The 23,715-nt window shown below is 36.9% G+C and overlaps 1 protein-coding gene across 3 annotated transcripts in view; it reads left to right on the top strand.

The window, feature by feature from the left end:
• cactin (cactin, spliceosome C complex subunit) overlaps window positions 1–23,715 on the top strand; it is a 282,033-nt gene that overhangs the window by 128,796 nt on the left and 129,522 nt on the right. The window contains exon 4 of one of the 3 annotated variants that reach the window (XR_010952672.1): window positions 12,358–12,563. The exons of 1 other annotated variant lie outside the window; for it this stretch is intronic. Coding sequence is in view for 1 of the 2 variants with exons in the window: in XM_067782146.1 (XP_067638247.1) it covers window positions 12,358–12,546 (189 nt within the window). In the remaining variant the exon portion in view is untranslated. Of the gene's footprint in view, window positions 1–12,357; window positions 12,621–23,715 lie in introns of those variants that run through there. One more of the 3 variants, XM_067782146.1, reaches the window with a different exon arrangement.

The raw sequence follows: 23,715 nt of genomic DNA, 5'->3' as shown, positions 1-23,715 counted from the left end.
GGGCATCTATGATAGAGTTACGAAACGATTGAGGAATTTGCTTCTTTAAAAATATTATGTTGAACAGAGCAAGAAGCTCAGTTAAGAAACAGTCTGGCGCGTACTTGTAAAACTCATAACAGACACGATCTTGACCGGGAGCCTTGTTGTCTTTTAAACCTTTGAGAACCAGCTGCAGTTCACAGGGCTCAAAAGAAGCATCGACATACACTCCCGTTTCTCGGAACCGGACGCAGTTTTAAATTTTTTTTGCGGTATTAAATTGCCAATAAATGTAATATCAATTATCCAAGTCATTCGGAAGTCGTAGGTCGTATTTTCACGAAGTGTCTGCTGGCTTCAGTCTTAAGCTAGCAGACACTCCCGTTTCTCGGAACCGGACGCAGCTTTACATTTTTTTTGCGGTATTAAATTGCCAATAAATGTAATATCAATTATCCAAGTCGTTCGGAAGCTGTAGGTCGTGTTTTCACGAAGTGTCTGCTGGCTTGAGCCTTAAGCTAGCAGACATCCCGTTTCTCGGAACCGGACGCAGCTTAAAATTTTTTTTTGCGGTATTAAATTGCCAATAAATGTAATATCAATTATCCAAGTCGTTCGGAAGCTGTAGGTCGTGTTTTCACGAAGTGTCTGCTGGCTTGAGTCTTAAGCTAGCAGACACTCCCGTTTCTCGGAACCGGATGCAGCTTAAAATTTTTTTTGCGGTATTACATTGCCAATAAATGTAATATCAATTATCCAAGTCGTTCGGAAACTGTAGGTCGTGTTTTCACGAAGTGTCTGGTGGCTTGAATCTTAAGCTAGCAGACACTCCCGACATTTGAAATTTACCCAACAAGCAAAGTAAACGTAATGTAAGTTCTTAATAAGTTTTCTCAAAAAAACATTGAGCATACAAAACCTTGATTTGATGGGTTCTTGCTTTTAAGCTTATAAAAGTAAACATAAAAAAATGCTAAAATAACTCTTTTTATAAATATTTTCTAATGCTTTTTTTAAACGATAGATTTTATTTCAATCAATTACTTCAATAATTTATACGTATAATACATGTGCACGAATATATAATTTCCTAATTTCATACATTCATTAAATCAAGTTTAGCAGCAGTTCTAACGCATTCTTGGAGAATTCAAGAAGCGGTTTAAATGCAGCCATTCTCTTTCGTACACAAACTTCTATGAAAATATTATGATAGTTTAGCCACCTATTAAATGTTACGTTTTTATTTGCTGGCTCGAGGTCATATAAATAAAAACAAGGTGTTTATATTTTGTGCCAATATATTTCGATTACACATCGGTTCAGTTTAATACTCCTCGTTATACAGTACGGATGTGAAATAAATTTCGCCCTTGAAGACGATTTATATTTTGTGCCAATATATTTCGATTACACATCGGTAATCGTCTTCAAGGGCGAAATTTATTTCACATCCGTACTGTATAACGAGGAGTATTAAACTGAACCGATGTGTAATCGAAATATATTGGCACAAAATATAAACACCTTGTTTTTATTTATATGACCTCGAGCCAGCAAATAAAAAGGTAAGTTTATAAAAATAATTTAAAAATTTCCAAGTTGAAAAAGTTGACAAATAAATGTATCGTTTTTTTTTTTGTAAACATTTACAATTTACAATTGTATAAAGCAATATGAGCAAGCCTCGCTAATTAAATACATATGATTTACAATTTACTTTCACAGTTAAAATATTTATAAACATTTACCCTCAACTTTTACAAAATGTTTTCTGGAAAACCTTAAAATATATTTAACACAGCACGTTTACTTTAAATTACTTTTAAAACATTTACAGAAATGCCTGTTGGGTTGATTTCATATTTTTACATACATAATTACCTACATATTATTTCTGTGCTCCTAATACATTTTCCTGAATACAAGGCTTTTTTCGTGTAATTTGAATTCTACAGCAATGTATAAAAAACAATTTATGCTTTGACCTACGTTCAACTTCTTTCTTTTTTTGTACGTTGATAAAGTTTTAAAAGAGTATTATAAGATATTCAGAGTAATAAAATCTTTACCAATATATTATTTGCTGCGAAGCGATCCTTAGCGTCTAGAGTAGGAAAAGCTGCGTTTATAATTGTACGTAACCTCGTTTACAATATTCGCTGCCCCTTAAATTATAATTGAAACGTGTCTGACGATAGTACCGGCAGAAGAATACAGCTTTGTACGAAAATGAAATTAAGAAGGTAGGATATACATACATACGTATATTTTGTTTGAAGTAGGATAGATATTCAAACAAATTAGAAAAACTACGAGAAATGAAAAGAGAAACTTTTGTAAAAGTTATGATGAAAATAACCTTTAACTTGAAGATTTCCCTTTTGAAGTATTGTTACAGGGCAATGATATCTTATCCATTTTATTTTCATACTTGTTTTTAATCTTTCACCATAGAAATAAATAAAATTATTTCTAAAGGTTATTTTGCAAGAGTCATTCGATTTTGACGTTCAACCAAAATTATAAGGCAATTGGTGGCTGAACGTCAGAGACTCGGCCAGAGAAATGGACTCGTGTTTAACTGCTCAATAACATAAGGAATTGCCATACATCGAATTTTGTTTGATCAAATGGGCGAAATTTAATACGTTTTCATTTGGGATCTTACTTTAATGCACACAACTGTAAAGGACATTTTCATTGAATTTCGTTCATAATTACTTACATGAAAATTCTGAGCTCCTGATACATTGTATTGAATATTTAAAAGAAACCAATCAAATTAATTGGCAAATATCACAGATACTAACTATACGTGATGCCTTTGTAACCGAAATTTACATTAACCGACTAACCGCTAGTGAGCGGTTATTCGACTAACCGTAAATGGGCGGTTAACTGAATAGTCTAAATGTTTGGACTACTCGAATACTGGAAGTCGACTTTTAGTAGCCGACTAATGACATATTCAAATAATTCGGTTAATCGACTAACCGAATACCAAGAGCCCTACTTTAATATTAGATAATTCAAAAACGAATACTGCTATGATAATAAAATTTTGGTAGGTGGATTGGTTTTATGACGCAACACATAAATTCCAAAAAAATTTGAAATATGTGTGTGGCACTATCCATATTTAAAAAGAGAAAATTTGGAAATTTAACAAGCCGTAAATCAAAAGCAGTTAAAGATATTACATTAAAATTTGTTTCTCTGTCAAATCCATCCTTGTCAAATTATATAGCCTGAATGAAGATAATCAAAATCGGTTAAAGCCCACGCCCACTTTTCCCAAAGGTCTAACCTTAACAAAGTTTGCAATAATTCTATGGTATTTAACTACTATTGACTGATATTCTACCTCAGTAGTGATATGGTTGAGCTAAGAACAAAACTTAAACAAATTGACCCGCCCCTTTTTTGTTACTCTTTCCACAATGCTTTTTAATGCAATAAATCGAACAAAAATCTCCCAATCCAAACGTAATTTTGCATCAAATTTTTTTTTATAGCTACAACTGTTAAAATGCATTATTACGCGCTCAAGTTCATTAGTGGTAGCCTCTGTATCCTTTTTGCTTCTTTTGAACGAAAATGAGTTCAGCATTGAACCATATATGTATTATTGCACAGCCTTATAACACTATTAACCACACAAAGCAAACAACAACAGCGTTTCAAGTGCACAGTGGGTATGTAATGTTCGGTTTCATCCGAACATAGACTTTCTTACTTGTTTTTCCTACAAATTGGCGGGACGGGACCTACATGTTTTATGCTACACGTTTTAAATGAGCTTTCACTGCGAATCTTTTCATGGCAGAAATACACTCGGAGTGCTTGCCAAATAACTGCCGAGGGTGACTCCGCTTAGAAAAACTTTCTTCTAATTGAAAAAACTTGTTTATAAAATTTTGACGTTGCTTTGCCCGGGGTGTGAACCCAGGATATTCAGCGCAACCACCACACCACGGCGGCCGCCATTTTATTTATTTGTAGAATTTATGGACTCATGGATATGTATTTATATATTTGGAATATTCGAACTGTGTGAGGTAGTATCAAATGAACTTGTTCCAAATATTCCAACTTGCCTTCCTCTAAATATTTTTCTTAAAATGCTTTCAGAACTAGGTTGAAGAGCGCACTATTTCTGAGTTTTTTTCATAAACGCCCTATCGCATATAAAAATGTCTTGAATGCGTGCATATTTGAAAAAAAAATTCAAGCACGCCTTTCTTCAAACAAGTTCTTAAATAATGAAAACGCGATATAACTCTTCATCATTTCACGAAATATTTAGTAAAAAATTATTAATTCTCGCAAAGCCTGTATGCATTTACAAAATTACTACCACTACAAATGTACTACTAAAGGTACTTTTCTACTACAATTTTCGTGGAGGGGGTTGAATTATTCCCCGTTTTCCTTCCTTCGTAAAAGCAACCCGTCCTGATTTTTAAACTTGGGAGTGTCAAATATTGTAATTTGTTATTTTTAATTTTTTTTTTTTGTATTTCAAATGATTACCTATCTGTGAGGACTGCGTCCTGTAGGTAAATAAATAAATAAAAAAATGAATAAAGCTCTGCTGTGATTAGAGGACAAACCTCTAGCAATTGAATCATGACCCTTCACAACGAATAGGGGGTAGCATAGTGGTGGTGGAATCACCAGGTGAAGTTAAAAGGAAGAGGTATTATCCGTTATTTAGTTGAATTTTCCTGTCTCTTGCGGCACTTAAACGGGTTTCGGTTTTGATGAAAAGTTTTACAGTCACACACCCCCAGAGGGTTAGGGGGCTTAGAATCTACCCACGACAGGTATGCCGATCGTAGGAGGCGACTAAAATACCAAATAGTTTCAATTAGTTATGTAGCGCAACCCTTTCAAGGGGTTGCCAGCGTAAAATATAGCTTCTCCAACCTATTTCTCAACCTCACCTACCCATGGCGAATTTCCTCATAGATCTAGGGAGTAGGAGGGCGGGATAGCTTTGAAGTTGTCATGTGGTCATACTAAATCGGTCCCGAGATTGTCGGGGTGGTGTCGTAATGGTGCTTGTTACCGAACCCGTACGTCGTAATCGCTACAACAACAACAAAAGTCACACTTGAAAGTGATCCTAATACTTTTAAATGTGTTTCCATCCCTAAAAATACATTGTAATTTCCATCTGATCTGTCGATTTATCGTTGAGAGTCGGAAGTAAAACATATGATCTTCTAATATATTATACAAAGATCTCCCAAAAAATTTTGACAGTTGAATTCATGATGTATTACTAATGTTACCGGCAGTCGGCCTTAGAACCAGAAGGTGCTTTGCACACTGAGTATATTATCTTTGGTAACATAACGGTTGATCGTAACGCATAAACGAATCGAGATAAATATAGACTTCCATTTATCAAAATTCTCAGGATGAAAAAAAGGAATTGATTTGGCCATGTCCGTTCGTCCGTCTGTCTGTGATCATGATAGCTTCAGTAAATATATGGGTTCCTTTGCACTCATCTCCCATTGATATTTAAAATGAGCGAAATCGGATGATAACCACGCCCTTTTTATATATATAACATACACCTAGAGTATTGAAATTTGCTGTGTGGACTAATATTGAGACTACTGATGAAAATTTGAAAATGGGCATGGTACCACTTGTGATAAAATCAATTTTACAAATATTATTTATCATAAATGAAAAACCGTTAAACCTATCATAACAAAATTAGGCACAGAGGTGGTCTTTACTATAAGGAAGACTTCGAAGAAAAATCAACAAAATCGGTTAAGGAGCCCACTTTTATATAAAAGTTGTTTCGTGGACGAATAAAATAAGCTATATTTTTTGCCAAAAACAGCTCTTCTTAAGTGGAAAAAATTCAAATTTAAAAATTTCTTTATAGCAGGAAATATTTGTAGTAAAAATGGGCGGATCGGTTAAGGACCACGTACATTTTTATATAAAAGATGTTTAAAAGGGTCGTAGACTAGAATAATAAGCGAAAAATAATTTTGTGTCAATGATATTTCACTTACCAAGTTTTATTGTGAGAGGAAATTGGGAAACATTTTTTTTTAAATAGGCGGTGCCACGCCTCTATTTCGATCAAGCTCTACACAACATTTCCAGACCGCAAAAAAAATCCCACGTTACAAAATTCGATACACATCTTAGGCTTAAATATGAATATGTGAAATAAACAGCACCGTAAATTCAACTTTGGTTACACCCGAACTTAGACTCCCTTACTTTTTTGGGAATAGTTTGTATTTGAAATATGCCTCTGTAAGATTAGTAAAGTAATTTATCTGAAATTAACTGTACAATTGGAACTCACGATAAGTATATATTGTTCGGTTTCACCCGACACCCTTACTTTTTTGTAACTATTTTTAGAATACCATGGTCTTAGCGATGTTTTTACATAAATAAAGTATAATACCATAATTTTGGCGTTCTTGTTGTAGGAATGACAAAAACATTCCTCGAAAGTTTTCAGGAGCGCTGCACAGGGGAAAATCCTTGGTTGGATATGACATGAATACAAATAGTTTTTTTCAACAAAGACCTGTTTAAATTTTTTTGGGAACAAATTCAATATACATATATAATGGAAATATGAACAATATGGACGTAATAGTTAAACATGGCCTTCTTTATGGAAGCCAACACCTAAGATACCCAAATGATGAATATCTGTAATTAAATCCAGGAAAAAGGTCCATCGATATTCACCTAATATCTTATGTGAAAAAAAGTTTTAAAAATGGAATATTTACTCTGAAAAATGCTAAAAAAAACCCACTTTTTCGGGGACCACGTTGGTCAAAAATTTTTAGATAGCCGAATGACAGAACAAAGAACAATTTAGAGCAAGACAATTGACGGCTTACTTCACCTGGTTATTCCACCAGGAGGGGGTAGTTATCTAGTTGCTATCATACTTTGAAAACTTTAATGTCCGACTTTGTTTTAAAAAATACTACGGCTGTAAAGAAAAGGCCTTACAAACTTCCGTGGTATAACACTAACTTGAAAAAGCTAAAGAATCTAATTTGCTTGTGTGTGAAGTGTAGCAATTTAAAAAGAGCAGAATTAAAATTTCTAAATGAAAATTTAAATATTAAATGGTATTGTAACCAGTGAAGCTTATCAAACATAAATACAAAATTTATTGAAATAAAACATTCTATTGAAAAAAGTTACTCAAAAAACAGACGTTAAAGAAATAGTGGAGGATGCAATACCGAATAAAATGCAAAAAATTAAAAATGACTTCACAGTTGAAATAAATACAGTAATAGAACAAATATTTAGTGAAAGATGCAAAATATTGAAACAGGAGCTCATAACTGAGATACATGAGAGTCTGAACAGCAGCTGCGATAAATTAAGTGAAATGCGTGCCGAAAATAAACAAATAAATGCAAAATCATCATATGCAGAAATGGCAAAAAGAAAAGCAAACAAAATAGTTATTAAACCTATAAACAACAAAAATACAAAAGAAACTAAGAAAGCACTAAAAAAGTAATCGAACCAACCAAAGGTCTTATCCCGACTGTTACTAACATAAATAAAGGTGCGATAATAGTTGAGTGCAAAAACAGTGGAGTAGCAGAAGAAGTACAAAAGAAAGAAAACAAAGAAATAGGTCAAGAATATGCTACGGAAAAATTGAGAGAAACGAAAAAGCGAAGAGCGTTAAAAATAGTGGGGCTCTCAACAAAATTAAATGATGAGAGAATTATTGAGTGTGTAAAAAAACAAAACGATATTGAAGATAATAAAGAGTTTAAAATTATTAAGGTTTATGAAGATCGCAATAAAAGAATTATATTATTATACAAACAGATAGTATTATTATAGAAACAGATTGTGAAACGTATGAGAATCTAATTGAGAAGAAGAGAATAAAAGTTGAATGGGACAGTTGTAGAGTTTTTGAACATATAAATGTACCTAGATGTTTTAACTGTCTAGGTTTCCAACATAAAGCTAGTGATTGTGCATTAAACAAGCATGTAGCAAATGTGGTGAACAGCATGATGTTAAAGAGTGTAACTCAAATCATAAGATGTGTTAACTGCTTTGAATTGGTGAGAAGAAAAGTTATAGATGTTGAAGTGGATCACTATGCCTATAGTACTGAGTGCCCTGCATATATACGCTATCTGCAGAGAAAAAAAGCGAAGAAATAGCAACCAAATAAAAACTTTAAATGTATCTGTTTAAATATATGTAGTATTATTTCTAACAAAAATGAACTAAAAAATCTTATTGTGGAGCACAAACCTGCGTTAATATTGTGCTCGGAAACATGTACCACGGGTGATATTAGAGAAGCAGAGTTACATATTAATGCCTATACGGTAATTAGATGTGACTCACATAGTAGACACACAGGAGGTATCTTAATATATGCTCACAACTCTGTGAAATACAACGTTATATATAATAACAGCATTAATAATAACATTTGGTGCATCATAATAAAACTAAAAGAGTGCGATAAAGAATGGCAAATAGGGGTTTTATATCACTCACCTAATACGAGTGATTCTGACTTCTTAAATTATCTAAATGAAATATTGTTGGAAAAAGTTGAGTTAAGTGTGCATTGCTTCGTGGTTGGAGACTATAACATTAACTTTAATAATGCCAACAACACCTATAGCAAGAAATTAACAGATATGTTTAATGATTTGGCAATGAGCCAAAAAATACTCGTCAACACACGTATCACAGATACAGCTGAAACAAAAATCGACCTTCTATACTCAAATTCGAATGATGTTATTTGTCAAAACATGGACAAGTATAAAATATCAGACCATGAAACGATAGAAATAAAAATTAATACATCAGCACCATATAAAATGAGAACACCAAAAACAATTACCTCATGGGAGCTTTATAATAAAGAAAATCTACTTAACTTGTTGCGCGCATGCAGTTTTGTGATAAATGATTCAACCAGTATAGAATCCCAATTAGACATAGTAAACAATGCAATTCTACAATGTATGACAGGATTAACATTTGAAAAAGTAGTGAAAGTAAGACTTATGAATAAGTGGTATGATCATGAACTTACACAATTAAATAAATTTAAATATAATATTTTAAATGAGTCTATGAAAACAGGAAATTGGGACAATTATAAAGAAATAAACAAAAGATACAAAAATCTTATCAAAAAGAAAAAGGAGAAATATATGGAAAACAAAATCTTAATTAGTAAAAATGAAAGCAAAGAAATGTGGAAAAATCTAAAGCAAACCATAAACCTGAAAAAAGATCATCAAGAAATAAACAAAATTCAAATATTAGATAAGCAAATCGAAGAAAAGATCGAAATTGCGAATGAGCTCAATAACTTTTTCGTAAACAGTGTTTTAGAAATAAACCAAAGTATCGAACATTTTGATTTAAATTTAACCGTATCTGAGAACAGTTCGACATTCAAATTTAATAAAGTTGTAGCAGATGACATTGTCAAAATAGTTCGGCTATTCAAGAACAAAATTGGTGGCAAAAATCTTTTATCAGAAGGAGTTTTAAAAGATTCAATAGAGTATACAGCTTATTTTTATGCAAAAATTATAAATGAAAGCATGGAAACGGACATTGTACCACAAAGATGGAAAACGTCGACCATTATACCAGTTAAAAAAATAAAAAGTACGTATACACCTGAGGAAATGCGACCTATAAATACACTACCATGTGATGAAAAAATTATGGAAACAGTTATAAAAAATTAGTTAGAAAATTACTTGGAAGACAATAAATTAATAATAAGTGAACAATCGGGATTTAGAAGAAAACACTCATGTGAAACGGCACTGAATATAGTGATCTCTAACTGGAAGGAAGATCTAAATAACAAAAAAGACAATGTTTGCGTTTTCCTGGATCTGAAAAGGGCATTCGAAACAGTGGACCGAGACATTTTGCTCCAGAAAATAAAAGTCATGGGAATTCAGGGTAAAGAATTAAAGTGGTTACTTGACTGGCAGAAAACAAAAAGCCATAATCGGTGATGAAGTATCGAACGAAATTTCGATCCCATTAGGGTTACCGCAAGGTTCTGTATTGGCTCCTTTATTATTTTTGATTTATATTAATGATATTGTTAAAGCTGTAAAGTACTGTAACATAAAACTATTTGCGGATGATGCTCTGCTTAGAATAAGTGAAAGTAATTTAACAACTGCATTGACAAAAATGCAGTGTGACTTAGATAGTTTATATAAATGGCTATGTGGTAACATACTTAAACTTAACGTGAGTAAAACAAAATATATGGTTATTAGCCGAAAAATCGAAAGCGAAGTTGTAAGTATTCAGCTCAGGGTGAAAAATGAAATGTTAGAGCAAATAAAATCAATAAAATATCTTGGGATAGTAATTGACAACAAACTCAAATTTGATGAACAATGAATTCGATACACTGTAGAAAATATAGCTAAACAAGTCGGTTTTATGCAAAGAACCTGTAAATTTATAAATAGAGAGTTTAAGGATATTGTATACAAAACATTGATTGAATCTCATTTTAAATATTGCCCATAAGTCTTATTCATTATACCAGATACAAAAATAGATAGACTTCAGATATTGCAAAATAGGTGTATGAGATTTGTGTTACGGGAAAAGTCAGATGCGTCGATAAGCGACATGCTAATAAAACTAAAATGGTTAGGTGTCAAACAAATTATTTTTTATTATACTATGAAAATTATCTTCAATATACGAAAGGGAAATGTACCTGAATACTTAACAAATAATGTTGTATATATTAACGAAACCCATAGTTTTAATACCCATAGAAAAAATGATTTTAAACTGCCACTTTATAGAACTGAAGTGGACAAACAAAACCTTTTCCATAAAGGATTTAAAAACTTTAATTAATTGCCTAATGAAATAAAAAATTGTGAAGAAATGTATGTATTTAAAAGCAGGCTATATGAACATTGTAAAACCTTACCTATAAGATAAGTTCTACAATGTGATTTAATAAATATTGTTCAAACTAGGCTTACGCTGTAATAAATTAATAAATAAAATAAAATAAATAAGCTTCAGAAAGACATTGATAGCTTAGAAGTAAATAAAATAAATAAATGTAAGGCGCGATAACCTCCGAAGAGATCTAAGGCCGAGCTTCTCTTCCAATTTGCGTCGTGCTCCTCTTGATTTTTCCCTACAAATTGGCCGGACGGGACCTACATGTTTTATGCCGACTCCGAACGGCATCTGCAAGGCAGATGAGTTTTCACTGAGAGCTTTTCATGGCAGAAATACAATCGGAGCGCTTGCCAGACACTGCCGAGGGGCGACCCCGCATAGAAAAATTTTCTTCTAATTGAAAAATCTTATTTCTAAAATTTTGATGTTGCTTTGCCCGGGAGTTGAACCCAGGGCATACGGTGTGATAAGCGGAGCACGCTACCATCACACCACGGTGGCCGCCGATAGCTTAGAAGTATGGTGTTTAATTCTCGGTTTTCTTTAAATATCAAAAAGTGTTTTAAAGTCACTTATGCGAAAACTCATAATATCTTGCCGATATCTTATCGCATTTCCCATTCACTATTATAAAGTTTGGATGCAATTAAAGATCTTGGTGTAATTTTTTCCAACAACTTCTCTTTCAATACACATATTAGTCACATTATTTCGTAAGCTTATTGGATTTGTTAGGCGCAATAGTTCAAATTTTTGTGACCCTTATACTCTCAAGTTGTTATACACGGCATTTTTTCGTTCTAATTTGGAATACGCTGCTTTTATATGGAGGCCAGGTCACAAAAACTACGTTAACAGGATTGAGCGGGTCCAAAAAGTTTTTCTCAAATATGCTTTACATTCTTTGAATTTTGATGAACCAATTCCATCTTATGAATCTCGCCTGCTTTTGATAAATTTAAAAACTTTGGAAGCCAGACGAACGGTTCTCTCGCTTTCTTTTGGTCATAATATTATCAGTGGCGAAATTGACTGCTCTTTTCTTTTACAGAAAATTAATTTTAGCATACCTCAGCGTAATCTTCGTAGCTTTTTACCTTTTTATTCGCGTAATGCTCCTCTTGTGCGAGCCCTGATTGAATTTAATTTAATCTCGAATTCTATCCAATTTGATTTTTCATTTTCGAAAAGTGTTTTTTCTAAGATTCTAAATACTATATTCTAGGTTTTTAGTCTTAGTTTTTATTTTTCATTGTTAATTGTTATTAGTCTGTAAGAGACTTTTGTTCATAGACTAACTAAATAAATAAATAAATATATGTCTAACTTCAGTGTTTGATGGATAATGAATACGTTTATAACTCACTTTCTCCTCTTAACTTTCAGAGTCAATGTGCAGATAATGCAGACTTTGCTGTTCTTCGATTTCATGCTGGGCCTCCATACGAGGATATCGCATTTAAAATAGTTCATCGTGAGTGGGAATTCAGCTACAAACGGGGATTTCGGTGCCAGTTTCATAATAATATTTTTCAACTTTGGTTTCATTTCAAGAGATATAGATATCGTAGATAAAATTGCTTTATACTCAATTGTTTATACGCTTTTAAGGTTATAACTAAAATAATGAGCCGAGCTGATAAAAACAGCGCAATTGGTTCTGGTTTACTCAAATGTCAAAGGGATTTTTTTTAGGTTTACAAGACAAATATTAAATTTTCCTTGTAAACGTGGGATTTTTAAAAATTCTACATTACAAGTAGAAATAAAAAAAAAACAGATCGCTCGTTTTATTGTACACAGGAAGAATCCAAAATTTAAATATTTTGGGAAAACGCAAATGAGGTTCTAGTTTTGCATATCTTCGTTTATTTATAACATATATATATATATTTAACTAATAGTTATGTATATGCAATAAGATTGAACAACTCTGGTCTTTCTTCGCTACACTTAGCACTTCCAATTAAAAGGGTTTATCGTTTTACTTTAAAAACGTTATAAATTCTTTGTTTTTATTTATAATTTAATAATTAAACACTTAACGCGTTAACAACTTCAGCTTCGGATTTAAATATTCAAAAATTCAAAGGATTAGAAAAAAAATGTATATAGAGGGAGCGCGTCCGCGATTGCCGGCTAATAATGCTTGACTGACGAATGCCATATATAATTGTTGACGATGGTAGTGTATGCGCGTTGGCGCCTTTCCATTCGCCGCGCACGGCTGCGCATAAGGATTTCGCCGCCGTATAAATTATTAAGGAGGCGGCTTAAACATCCTGCCCGCCCTGCAGGGAGGTGCCAGTAAGCACCTTCTGCAGTTCCTGCAGGGCGCGGATGGTAGTATCTAAGGCGCGATTCGTATTGCGCCGTTGGCATTGCGCCGTTTGCAGGCCTTGAGGGGTGCGCGCGATCGTGCGCTTGGCCGTCTTTGCGAGTTTGGGGGTTGCCGCTGTTTTACATGCAGGATGCGCCTTTTGGGCGCTACAGGCGCAGGTCGGTGTCCTCTCTTTTTTCTTTTTCGGCCTGGGTTTCGGCTTCCGGGATGCTTGCTGTGTTGGGACCTTTCCTTGACCACGTTGACTTTTCGGTCCATTGTGCAGGAGGGTGTGATGCGCCAGACCGCACATTTTGCACGACCCTCGGGAGTCGCATTCACCCGTTGTATGCGTGAGGGCTAAGCAATTATAGCAATAGCCCTGTGCCCTGGCCACGGTAGCACGCTGCGGTGGCCGCATCGCCTTAAAAGCCGGGCAGGTCCGCAGAGCGTGGTAGCGGTGGCAGAGCCGACACTGGAGGCAGTTATCGGTCTCTGCTGTGGGCGCCAGTGGACATGCTGGTCGAGATGCCATGATGGTGTCGTCCTGAAAGCATAAGAGCAGAGAGAGAAACGAGAAGTAGTTGGATACAGCGGATGATACGGAAATTTAATTATACAGGGGAAACGTATATAAGTTAGAGCGCTGTGCTCGAAGAGTGCTCCATTGGAAGAAAGCACAGTTTAACTAAGGGGCGCATGACAAGCCCATTTTGGGTGCGAACCTCTACAACCCGAACATGGTTGTCAGGTCCGTGGCGAACGTTCTCGATTCGTCCCAGACGCCACTCGGTGGGTGGGAGTGAATCTTCTTTAATTACGACGAGGTCGCCTGGTTGAGGATTTCGCTGTGGCGTTTGCCATTTATAGCGTTTCTGAAGGTCCTTCAAATAATCCTCTTTCCAGCGTCGACTGAATTGGTGATGAAGCGATTTGAGCTTTTCCCATCGATTTATCCAGGAGAGGTCTTCCGCGTTTGGCTCAGGAATGGCTAATAGCGGTGCACCTCGAAGGAAGTGACCCGGAGTGAGCGCTGTGAAGTCAGCTGGGTCCTGGGATAGTGAGGTGAGAGGCCTCGAATTGAGAACTGCTTCAATACGCACCAACAGCGTCGTGAATTCTTCGAAAGTAAACTTGTGGGATGCAGCGGTTTTTTTGAGGTGGGTTTTAAAACTTTTTACTGCGGATTCCCACAAGCCGCCCATATGAGGGGCGCTGGGTGGAATATACTGCCAGTTTATTCCCTGAGGGGCATATTTCTGTACAATGTCCGCAGAGCATTCGTTAAGAAATTTAACGAAGTCGCGTTCGAGTGCGCGCTGAGCGCCAATGAACGTTTTACCATTGTCGCTCATCATTTTTGAGGGATAACCTCGTCTGCCAACGAATCGGGCGAATGCTGCTCGAAAGGCTTCAGTAGTAAGGTCCGAGCATAGCTCGAGGTGTACTGCCTTTGTGGAAAAACAGACGAATACAGCCACGTACCCTTTTATGATAGTGGTCGACCTCAGAACCGATGCTTTTATTTGGAATGGACCTGCAAAGTCTACTCCTGTTGTGGAAAAGGGGAGTGAGAAATTGCAGCGCTCAGGTGGTAGAGCTGCCATTATTTGCGTGCGCGTTTTCTGTTTGAAAAGCGTGCAAGACTTGCACTGAAAAATGCATTTCTTTATAAGAGGCTTTAGTTTTGGTACGTAGTACTCTTGCCTCACCATTTGGAGCATTAACCGCATTTCTGCATGAAGAAGCAGGCGGTGTAAAAACTCCAGATACAACTGGCAGAGCCTTGAATCCGGAGGAAGGATTACTGGATGCTTCTCGTTGTACTGCATTGTAGAATGTTCCAATCTTCCACCGATACGTAGGAGCCCGTATCCATCCAGAAATGGGTCAAGAGCCAGAAGGGAACTCTTTTTGCTTATTGGCATATTGTTTTGTAAGGCGCTCTTTTCCGCCCCGAAATGGCGAGATTGTGCCATTGCCACAAGCCGCTTTTTCACATGTTGCAACTCTTTGTACGTCAGATGGGGATTATGTGTTGTTGCCACCGATTTAGATTTGTTGCAGGCATTGTTCGCAAAGCGGAACACGTATGCAATCACACGGAGAGCTCGAGGGTATGAGGAGAAACGTTGAAGAATGTCGTCCTCTTCCTCGAGTGCGTGATATGCTTCCACCTTGCGTTTCTCGGGTGGAGAAGCGCTACCTGCTTTCGGCTTTGGCCATGCCGAAATGTGGCAAGAAAGCCATTGTGGTCCGTGCCACCAAAGTGATGAACCTATCAAATCATGCGGCTTGCAACCACGTGTGCCAAGATCAGCAGGGTTGTCTTGGCTAGATACATGGCGCCAGGTGCCGCTGGGAAGATATTCTCGAATTTGAGAGGTACGGTTGGCCACATAAGTCTTCCAGGTCGATGGAGATTTTTCTAGCCAGGCTAATACAATCTCAGAATCTGACCATAAGAATATGTTGCATGCTTGTAAGTCGAGCTGTTTTCGAACAGTTGAAGCCAGTTTTGCGAGTAGGACTGCACCACATAGCTCTAAGCGGGGTAAGCTTACAGTTTTTATGGGGGCAACTTTGCCTTTCGCAACCAAAAGAGAAGATTTTATTTGGTTGCCCACATGTGTGCGGATGTAAATCGCTGCGCAATATGCTTTTTCCGAGGCATCACAGAACCCGTGGATTTGGGTGTCTTGCCCTGGAACGACATTAACCCATCGAGGGATTTCGATGTGGCAAATGGCTGGCAGATTTTCTGCGAAATGTTGCCATTTTGATAATGTTGCGGGTTTGGCGCTTTCATCCCAATCGCTGCCATCCAGCCAGATTTCTTGGAGAAGCATCTTGGCCTGGATCATAACTGGCGACAGCCATCCTGCCGGGTCAAAAAGTTTTGCAACAGAAGATAAAATTTGTCGCTTTGTGACCGCATTTTGGGTGTGTTCCGGCAGAATGGTGTATGAAAATTTGTCCGTGAGCGCGTTCCATCGAATGCCAAGAGTTTTGGTATTGGAAGTGCTCTCAAATTTTAAGAAGTTGGAGTCTAGAAGATCCTCCTTCGGAAACTGTTCTAATATGGCCGGGTGATTAGCCGTTAGTTTCTTTAGTATGAAACCAGCTGATTTTAGGGCGTTTATCACTTGAACGAGTGATTCAGTGGCGTTATCGATGGTATGACTTCCGGATAGGATGTCGTCGACATAAGTTTGCGTCTTGAGAATTGTTGCAGCCAACGGGAATGTCGCTTTCGTGTCATCGGATAGTTGATGCAAGGTACGAATAGCGAGATATGGTGCACAATTGACGCCGAATGTAACCGTTTTTAGATTGAAATCGCTAACATTGGAGTTGGCCGATTTGCGAAATAGGATTCGCTGAAAATCTTTGTCGTCCTCGTGTATAAGGATCTGACGGTACATTTTTTCAATATCTCCATTGAACACATACTTATGCATGCGCCACTGTAGAATTAGTAGCATGAGATCTGGTTGCAGAGTTGGACCAGTGTATAGCACGTCATTCAGGGATTTTCCTGACCCAGATTTTTTAGAGGCGTTGAAAACCACACGAACTTTGGTGGTGACCTTATCTGGTTTGACTACCGCATGATGTGGCAAGTAAAATGAGAAGACCTTGCCATTCGAAGTTATTTCGCATGGGTCGGCAGATTCCATGTGATCAAGGTCGAGATATTCTTGCAACACATTGTTGTACATTGTACCTAACTCCCCCTTTTTCTGAAGCGATCGCTCCATGCTGAAAAACTGCTGCAGAGCAGCCGGGCGGGATTTGCCGAGGGAGAGTTTTTCAGGAAACTCTTCCTTGAATGGAAGTCGCACAATGTATCGACCGTTTGGTGCACGTGTCGTGGTTGTTGCATATATCTGCTCACACGCTTGATCCTCGGGGGATATCTGTGGAGGTTGTGGAATTTCCTCCTCTTCCCAAAATTTTCTCAGTTGAGAACTGAGTGTCTCGTTTGACGCTTGGACTTGCGTCGAGAATGACACAACATTTTCAGTTATTGGACCACTGAGAATCCAACCAAAAATGGTTTGTTGCGCAAGTATGCTACCGCACACCTTTTTTATACCTTCCAGCAGAATTTGTGGAAGTATGTCGCTGCCAATGACCATGTCAGTCTGACCTGGTATGTGGCAACTGGGATCAGCGAGCTCAAGGAGTTTGAACTGCTGCCAGATTTTGCGACTAATGGTGGATGTTGGTAGATTTGTTGTTAGCTGCGGCAACACAATGGCATGAGCCTTTATCCTTTTCATGGCCTTGGATGCAACCAGTGTCAAAGGACAAAGCTTGGAGGACTTTTGTACGACTTGTCCACCCATGCCAGAGATTTCGAACTTTGAATGTTCGAATGGAAGTTTCAACCGTTTTTGCACTTTCGAGGAAATGAAAGTTCTTTCCGAGCCTTGATCAATAAGGGCTCTCAGTTGAAATAATTCCCCTTCGTGTTCGACTGCGACCATAGCAGTAGGAAGGAGAATTTGGTTATCATTGGCTGCATGCAATGATTGAACCGGTGCGTGTTTTGAACAACACGGTAGCTCGCCAGAATCGGAGCTATTCTGCGTTTGTCGAACGGGAGATGTTGACTCAGCAGTTGTGTGCTGCACGTTTGGTGCATTCGTTCGCGGGGTGGAACGTTGAGCTTGTGGGCTCGCATGCAACAGCGTGTGATGCCGTTGATGACATGTCGAACATGACCACTTGCTCGTGCACTCATTGATGATATGAGTGCTGCTAAGGCAGTTTGTACACAGCTTAGCTTGTTTTATGAATTGTGTCCGGTTTTGCACAGACATTCGTTTGAATCGTGGACAGAATCTAATAAGGTGTGGGGAGTTGCAACATTGGCAAGTTTCCTTTTTAGATTCTGCCACAAGGGTTTGCGTCCTGTTGAAGGACCTGTTTTGCGTAGGATTTTGATGAGCGACTGGTTTTTGTTTGCTTGGTTGAAGCCTATTGACCCTTTCAACGACTTCATATCTCGAGGTGAGAAAGTCGTTCATTTGTGACCATGAGGGTAGATCTCTTCGAGAAGAGAGAGACTGTTCCCAAAGTGACAGGGTTGTTTCTGGGAGCTTTGATGAACAAATGTACACCAGAATCGGATCCCAACTGTCTGTCGTAACTCCTTGGGAGTGAAGGACGGATAGGCAGTTGTTTATTGTATTTTGCAATTTCTGAAGTTGCTCACTATTTTCGGATGGAATAGTGGCAAGAGTCAGTAAGGATTTTATCTGGTTGTCAACCAAGATACGCTTGTTTTCGTATCGTGACCGTAAAGCTTCCCAGGCAAGGTCAAAGTTATCATCGCTCAACGCATATTGTTTGACGATGGAGCCGGCTTTGCCTTGCGTTTTGTACCGGAGATGGTACAATTTCTGAGCACGGGAGAGCCTTGGGTGGTTAATGTACACCGCTGTATCCGGCTCGAAGGACCATGAACAACTCTGGTCTTTCTTCGCTACACTTAGCACTTCCAATTAAAAGGGTTTATCGTTTTACTTTAAAAACGTTATAAATTCTTTGTTTTTATTTATAATTTAATAATTAAACACTTAACGCGTTAACAACTTCAGCTTCGGATTTAAATATTCAAAAATTCAAAGGATTAGAAAAAAAATGTATATAGAGGGAGCGCGTCCGCGATTGCCGGCTAATAATGCTTGACTGACGAATGCCATATATAATTGTTGACGATGGTAGTGTATGCGCGTTGGCGCCTTTCCATTCGCCGCGCACGGCTGCGCATAAGGATTTCGCCGCCGTATAAATTATTAAGGAGGCGGCTTAAACAAAGATGAACAATTTAAGGTCTTATGATCATAAGGTGGAGAGGGCGAACTAAGTCGCAAGCCTAGAGAGCAGTGCACGGACTTTTAAAAAGGGAATGTTGGTAAACGAAAAATGAAAATAGTGGTAGAAGTTGGTAGATTTTTTTTCCTAGAAAACAATAGCTACAGTTTATATTTGTACAAAACAATTCGTAATTTATTGTAAAACAAATAAAGTACATTATACATAGCTTATGCTTATATGATTCTTGCTTTTTTTCCCTGTATTTCGAGCTTGAAATACTGATGAAAATTTACCGAAACGTCTAATTACAACAACAATTTTCCAATGTACCAAAATAACTGCCACAAAATAACGACTTCGGCATGTTATCGTTTACTTTAAACTATTTTTATTTTCGTTCAAAATTATTCACAAAAAACTGATGAAAATAGCGCAGGAAAATATTTGCGTGCTCATTTGCTACATTTATTTCATAAACAAATATATTTCTTGTTTGAATTTGTCCACAAATTTTTTAAACCGGTTAGTTTGGTTCAGCAATTAAATACGTTTATCTAATGATCGCAGTATTTGGTTTCAATGGGAATATATTGAAATGTTTGTAGATTTTTGGGCTTTGGTGGTAGAAGTGGTAGAAAATGAAAATGGTCTAAAAAGTTGGTAAATCTACCAATAAAGTGGTAAATCCCGTGCACTGCTGGAAAGCGATGCGTTGGAGCTCCGTGATGAAACGGGGTGAATCCAAACGGATAGTAGACTAGAAAAGTATACAAAGTAGAGTGAGTAAGTGAGCTCTTTCGCAATACCGTGCAGCACTGAGAATAGTCCAACGCTTGGAACAGTGGTTCCATAACAGACCTGGAGAGTGAGCGCTTGGAATGGACTTAAAGTTCAAATAAATAAATACTGAGATATCTTATTGAAGTTTTGTATATGGGTTCCTTTGCACTCATCTCCCATTGATATTTAAAATGAGCGAAATCGGATGATAACCACGCACTTTATATATATATATATATATATATATATATATATATATATATATGGTGCAAATCACCTATTTTAATGATAACTTTATTAAACGGAAACAAGTGAAAAAGAAATGACACTTCAATTATTTACAATAAAAAAGGTTTATTTGTTCTTATTTGTAGGGTTGTATTTTGGCAGCCGCTTCTAAAGGTGCGAGCAGCTTAACGTTTTGTATGTGCGTTAACGCATAGTATCAAGTCGTAACGTTGTCGACGCACCACATATATAACACTTTTCAGTAAATAATACACCTAAATAAAAAAAAATAAATAAATATAAGGCGCGATAACCTCCGAAGAGATCTAAGGCCGAGCTTCTCTTCCAATTTGCTCGTGCTCCTCTTGATTTTCCCTACAAATTGGCCGGACGGGACCTGCATGTTTTATTCCGACTCCGAACGGCATCTGCAAGGCAGATGAGTTTTCACTGAGAGCTTTTCATGGCAGAAATACACCCGGAGCGCTTGCGAAACACTGCCGAGGGGCGACTCCGCTTAGAAAAATTTTCTTCTAATTGAAAAATCTTATTTCTAAAATTTTGATGGTGCTTTGCGCGGGGTTTGAACCCAGGGCATACGGTTTGGTAGGCGGAGCACGCTACCATCACACCAGAGTATTGAAATTTGATGTGTGGACTCATATTGAGACTCTTGATGAAAATTGGAAAATGGGCGTAGTACCACCCACTTGCGGTAAAATCAATTTTACAAATATTATTAATCATAAATCAAAAACCGTTAAACCTATCATAACAAAATTCGGCATAGAGGTGGTCTTTACTATAAGGAATGCTTCGAAGAAAAATCAAAGAAATCGGTTAAGGACGCCCACTTTTATATAAAAGATTTTTAAGAGGTTCGTGGACGAATAAAATAAGTTATATTTTTGCCAAAAACAGCTCTATATCAATGGCATTTATTTGGAATTATAACAAAAAATAGGAAAAATTTCAAACTTTTGAAAATGGGCGGCGGTGCCACGCCTTTTATGACGACGCAATTTTTTTTTCGGGAGCCATAAGTCGAAGAAAAATGAACAGATCGCAATAAGATTGAGTGCACATATTTTTCGCCCCCGTGAAATTAGCACGCCAAAGTGCAGCACACCAATTTTTTTCGGAGTTCTGGGTTTATTTTGAAGAGTTCTGCAACCCTAATAGGTTTTTTTTTATTTTTAGGGTCCAGCACCCCTTTTACGCAGAAAAAAAGCTCTGAACCGATTTTCTAGTAGAAAAAGAAGTGCGCTTGAGTTCCCTAGGGGGTGCGAAAAGAGTTCGGCAACCCTAATGGGGGTTTTTTTTAAATATATTTTTAGGGTCCAGCACCCCCTTTTACGCAGAAAATAGTTCTGAAACGATTTTCTAATAGAAAAATAAGTGCTCTAGAATTCCCTGGGGGTGCGAAAATAGTTCTGCGACCCTAATAGCTTTTTTTTATATTTTTAGGGTCCAGCACCCCTTTTACGCAGAAAAAAAGTTCTGAACCGATTTTCTAGAAGAAAAAGAAGTGCTCTAGAGTTCCCTAGGGGATGCGAAAAGAGTTCTGCAACCATAATGGTGCAACCGCAGACGTTTCAAAATACATCAGGTTTTAGAATTCAGATACTAGAACCAGATTTAATTCCCTTGATAGGGACAAACAAATAATGATATATAAAATTTATGACATGTAAACTGTTTACTTATTTTATTTTATTTAATTTGCGATAAGTCTTGCACTTTAATTACATCTCAACATAAAATAAAAGGTGTGGAAAAATTATTTGTCTTTCATCAGCGAATGATCGTGTTTGTTTCATATCATCATATTCGCACCAATTCGCACCATTGTAGACAAACGCTGTGTAATGGCCGACAGCTAACTCTCCGGTATCAATAAAATGGGCTGCTCCAACGAGTCTGTACTTTTTGTTCTGAACAACAAGTTCTTTGTCTAATGACTTTAAATAAAATGGGACAAGTTGGTCGAAGATGGCTTCTTTCATGCTCACTTCTGACAAATCGAACAAAAGTGTGGGTCCAAACTTTCTGGTTTCGTGAATAGTACCTCTACATGTTGGGCAAAGACTAAGTGACAAGTGACTTGGGGGCGATCGTCTAAGGCATTTTGGATGCGATTTTCTTCATTTCCGATTGCTTCACCAACATCGATAGCAACATTAATATAAAATTTTTGAAACTCATATCCACATTGACACATTTTTGTCATAGAATATGAGAATGTAAGATCGCGGAGTAATGGCTCGGTTAAAGAGCCAATACTGATAGCGCAATCGTAAATTTTGAGGTGGCGGGAGTTCAGTTTTGGCTTCTGGTAAAACCATAGTCCAGAAAGCAGATGGTATCTTTGGATATAATGTTTATTTATAAGCTTTCCATCTTTCATAATTTCATGAGCAAGTAGAGCCAATGGAGTTTTCGATTCTTGAACGAGGGTTTTGAGCTAAGCATTTATATGCACCGCTTGCACAAAAATAATTAAAAACGAATTAAACGCTCACGTATTTGATATTTGAATACGAGCTGTCCTAACTTTTAAAGAACATGTGGACGATCCATTACGCATGATTGTGATACTAATGGAATGTGTTCCACTTTCATTCAGGGAAATCACTTAAATACGTCTTGGATAATTTCGTTGGTTCAAAATTCAAGTTCGATTCGAGCTCAAGGCCAGAACACCTTGAATCATTTATCAATAGGCCGATAAAAACAAAAACAGTTGTTAATAAACCATGCGCACTTGGGAATGTCAAACAAAGTAATTGACAATAAACAAAAATCCAGCATTATCAATGATTTGCACCAGATGGCGCAACACTGAACAAATATAGTGGTAAAAAGGAATAGAAGTAGCAAATTTGCTAGTCAAACAAACCACCGCTGTATAGCTAAATGGTTAGCGCAGCATGCCTAAAGCGTACAGATGATGAAGGCTTAGCACCCTTCGAAATGGATCTATCTGCGCAGCTTTGGCAGGTTGTCTGAAAAATTTTCTACTTACTATTCCAAAAACAAAATACAATTTTTCAAATTTAGAAAAATTAAAAAATAACAATAATTATCATTAGAAAAAAATTATTGTTCTGGCCTTGAGCTCGAATCGAACCTTGAATCATTTATCAATAGGCCGATAAAAACAAAAACAATTGTTAATAAACCATGAGCACTTGGGAATGTCAAATAAAGTAATTGACAATAAACAAAAATCCAGCATTATCAGTGATTTGCACCAGATGGCGCAACACTGAACAAATATAGTTGGTAAAAAGGAATAGAAGTAGCAAATTTGCCAGTCAAACAAACCACCGCTGTATAGCTAAATAGTTAGCGCAGCATGCCTAAAGCGTACTGATGATGAAGGCTTAGCACCCTTCGAAATGGATCTATCTGCGCAGCTATGGCAGTTTGTCTGAAAATTTTTCTGCTTACTATTCCAAAAACAAAATACAATTTTTCAAATTTAGAAAAATTTAAAAATAACAATAATTATCATTAGAAAAAAATTATTGTTCTGGCCTTGAGCTCGAATCGAACATTGAATCATTGAGAATCGAATTACTTTG

Source organism: Eurosta solidaginis, chromosome 4 (genome assembly GCF_040869045.1).
Source record: "Eurosta solidaginis isolate ZX-2024a chromosome 4, ASM4086904v1, whole genome shotgun sequence".
Classification (NCBI taxonomy): domain Eukaryota; kingdom Metazoa; phylum Arthropoda; class Insecta; order Diptera; family Tephritidae; genus Eurosta; species Eurosta solidaginis.
This window is presented reverse-complemented; position numbering and strand designations above follow the sequence as displayed.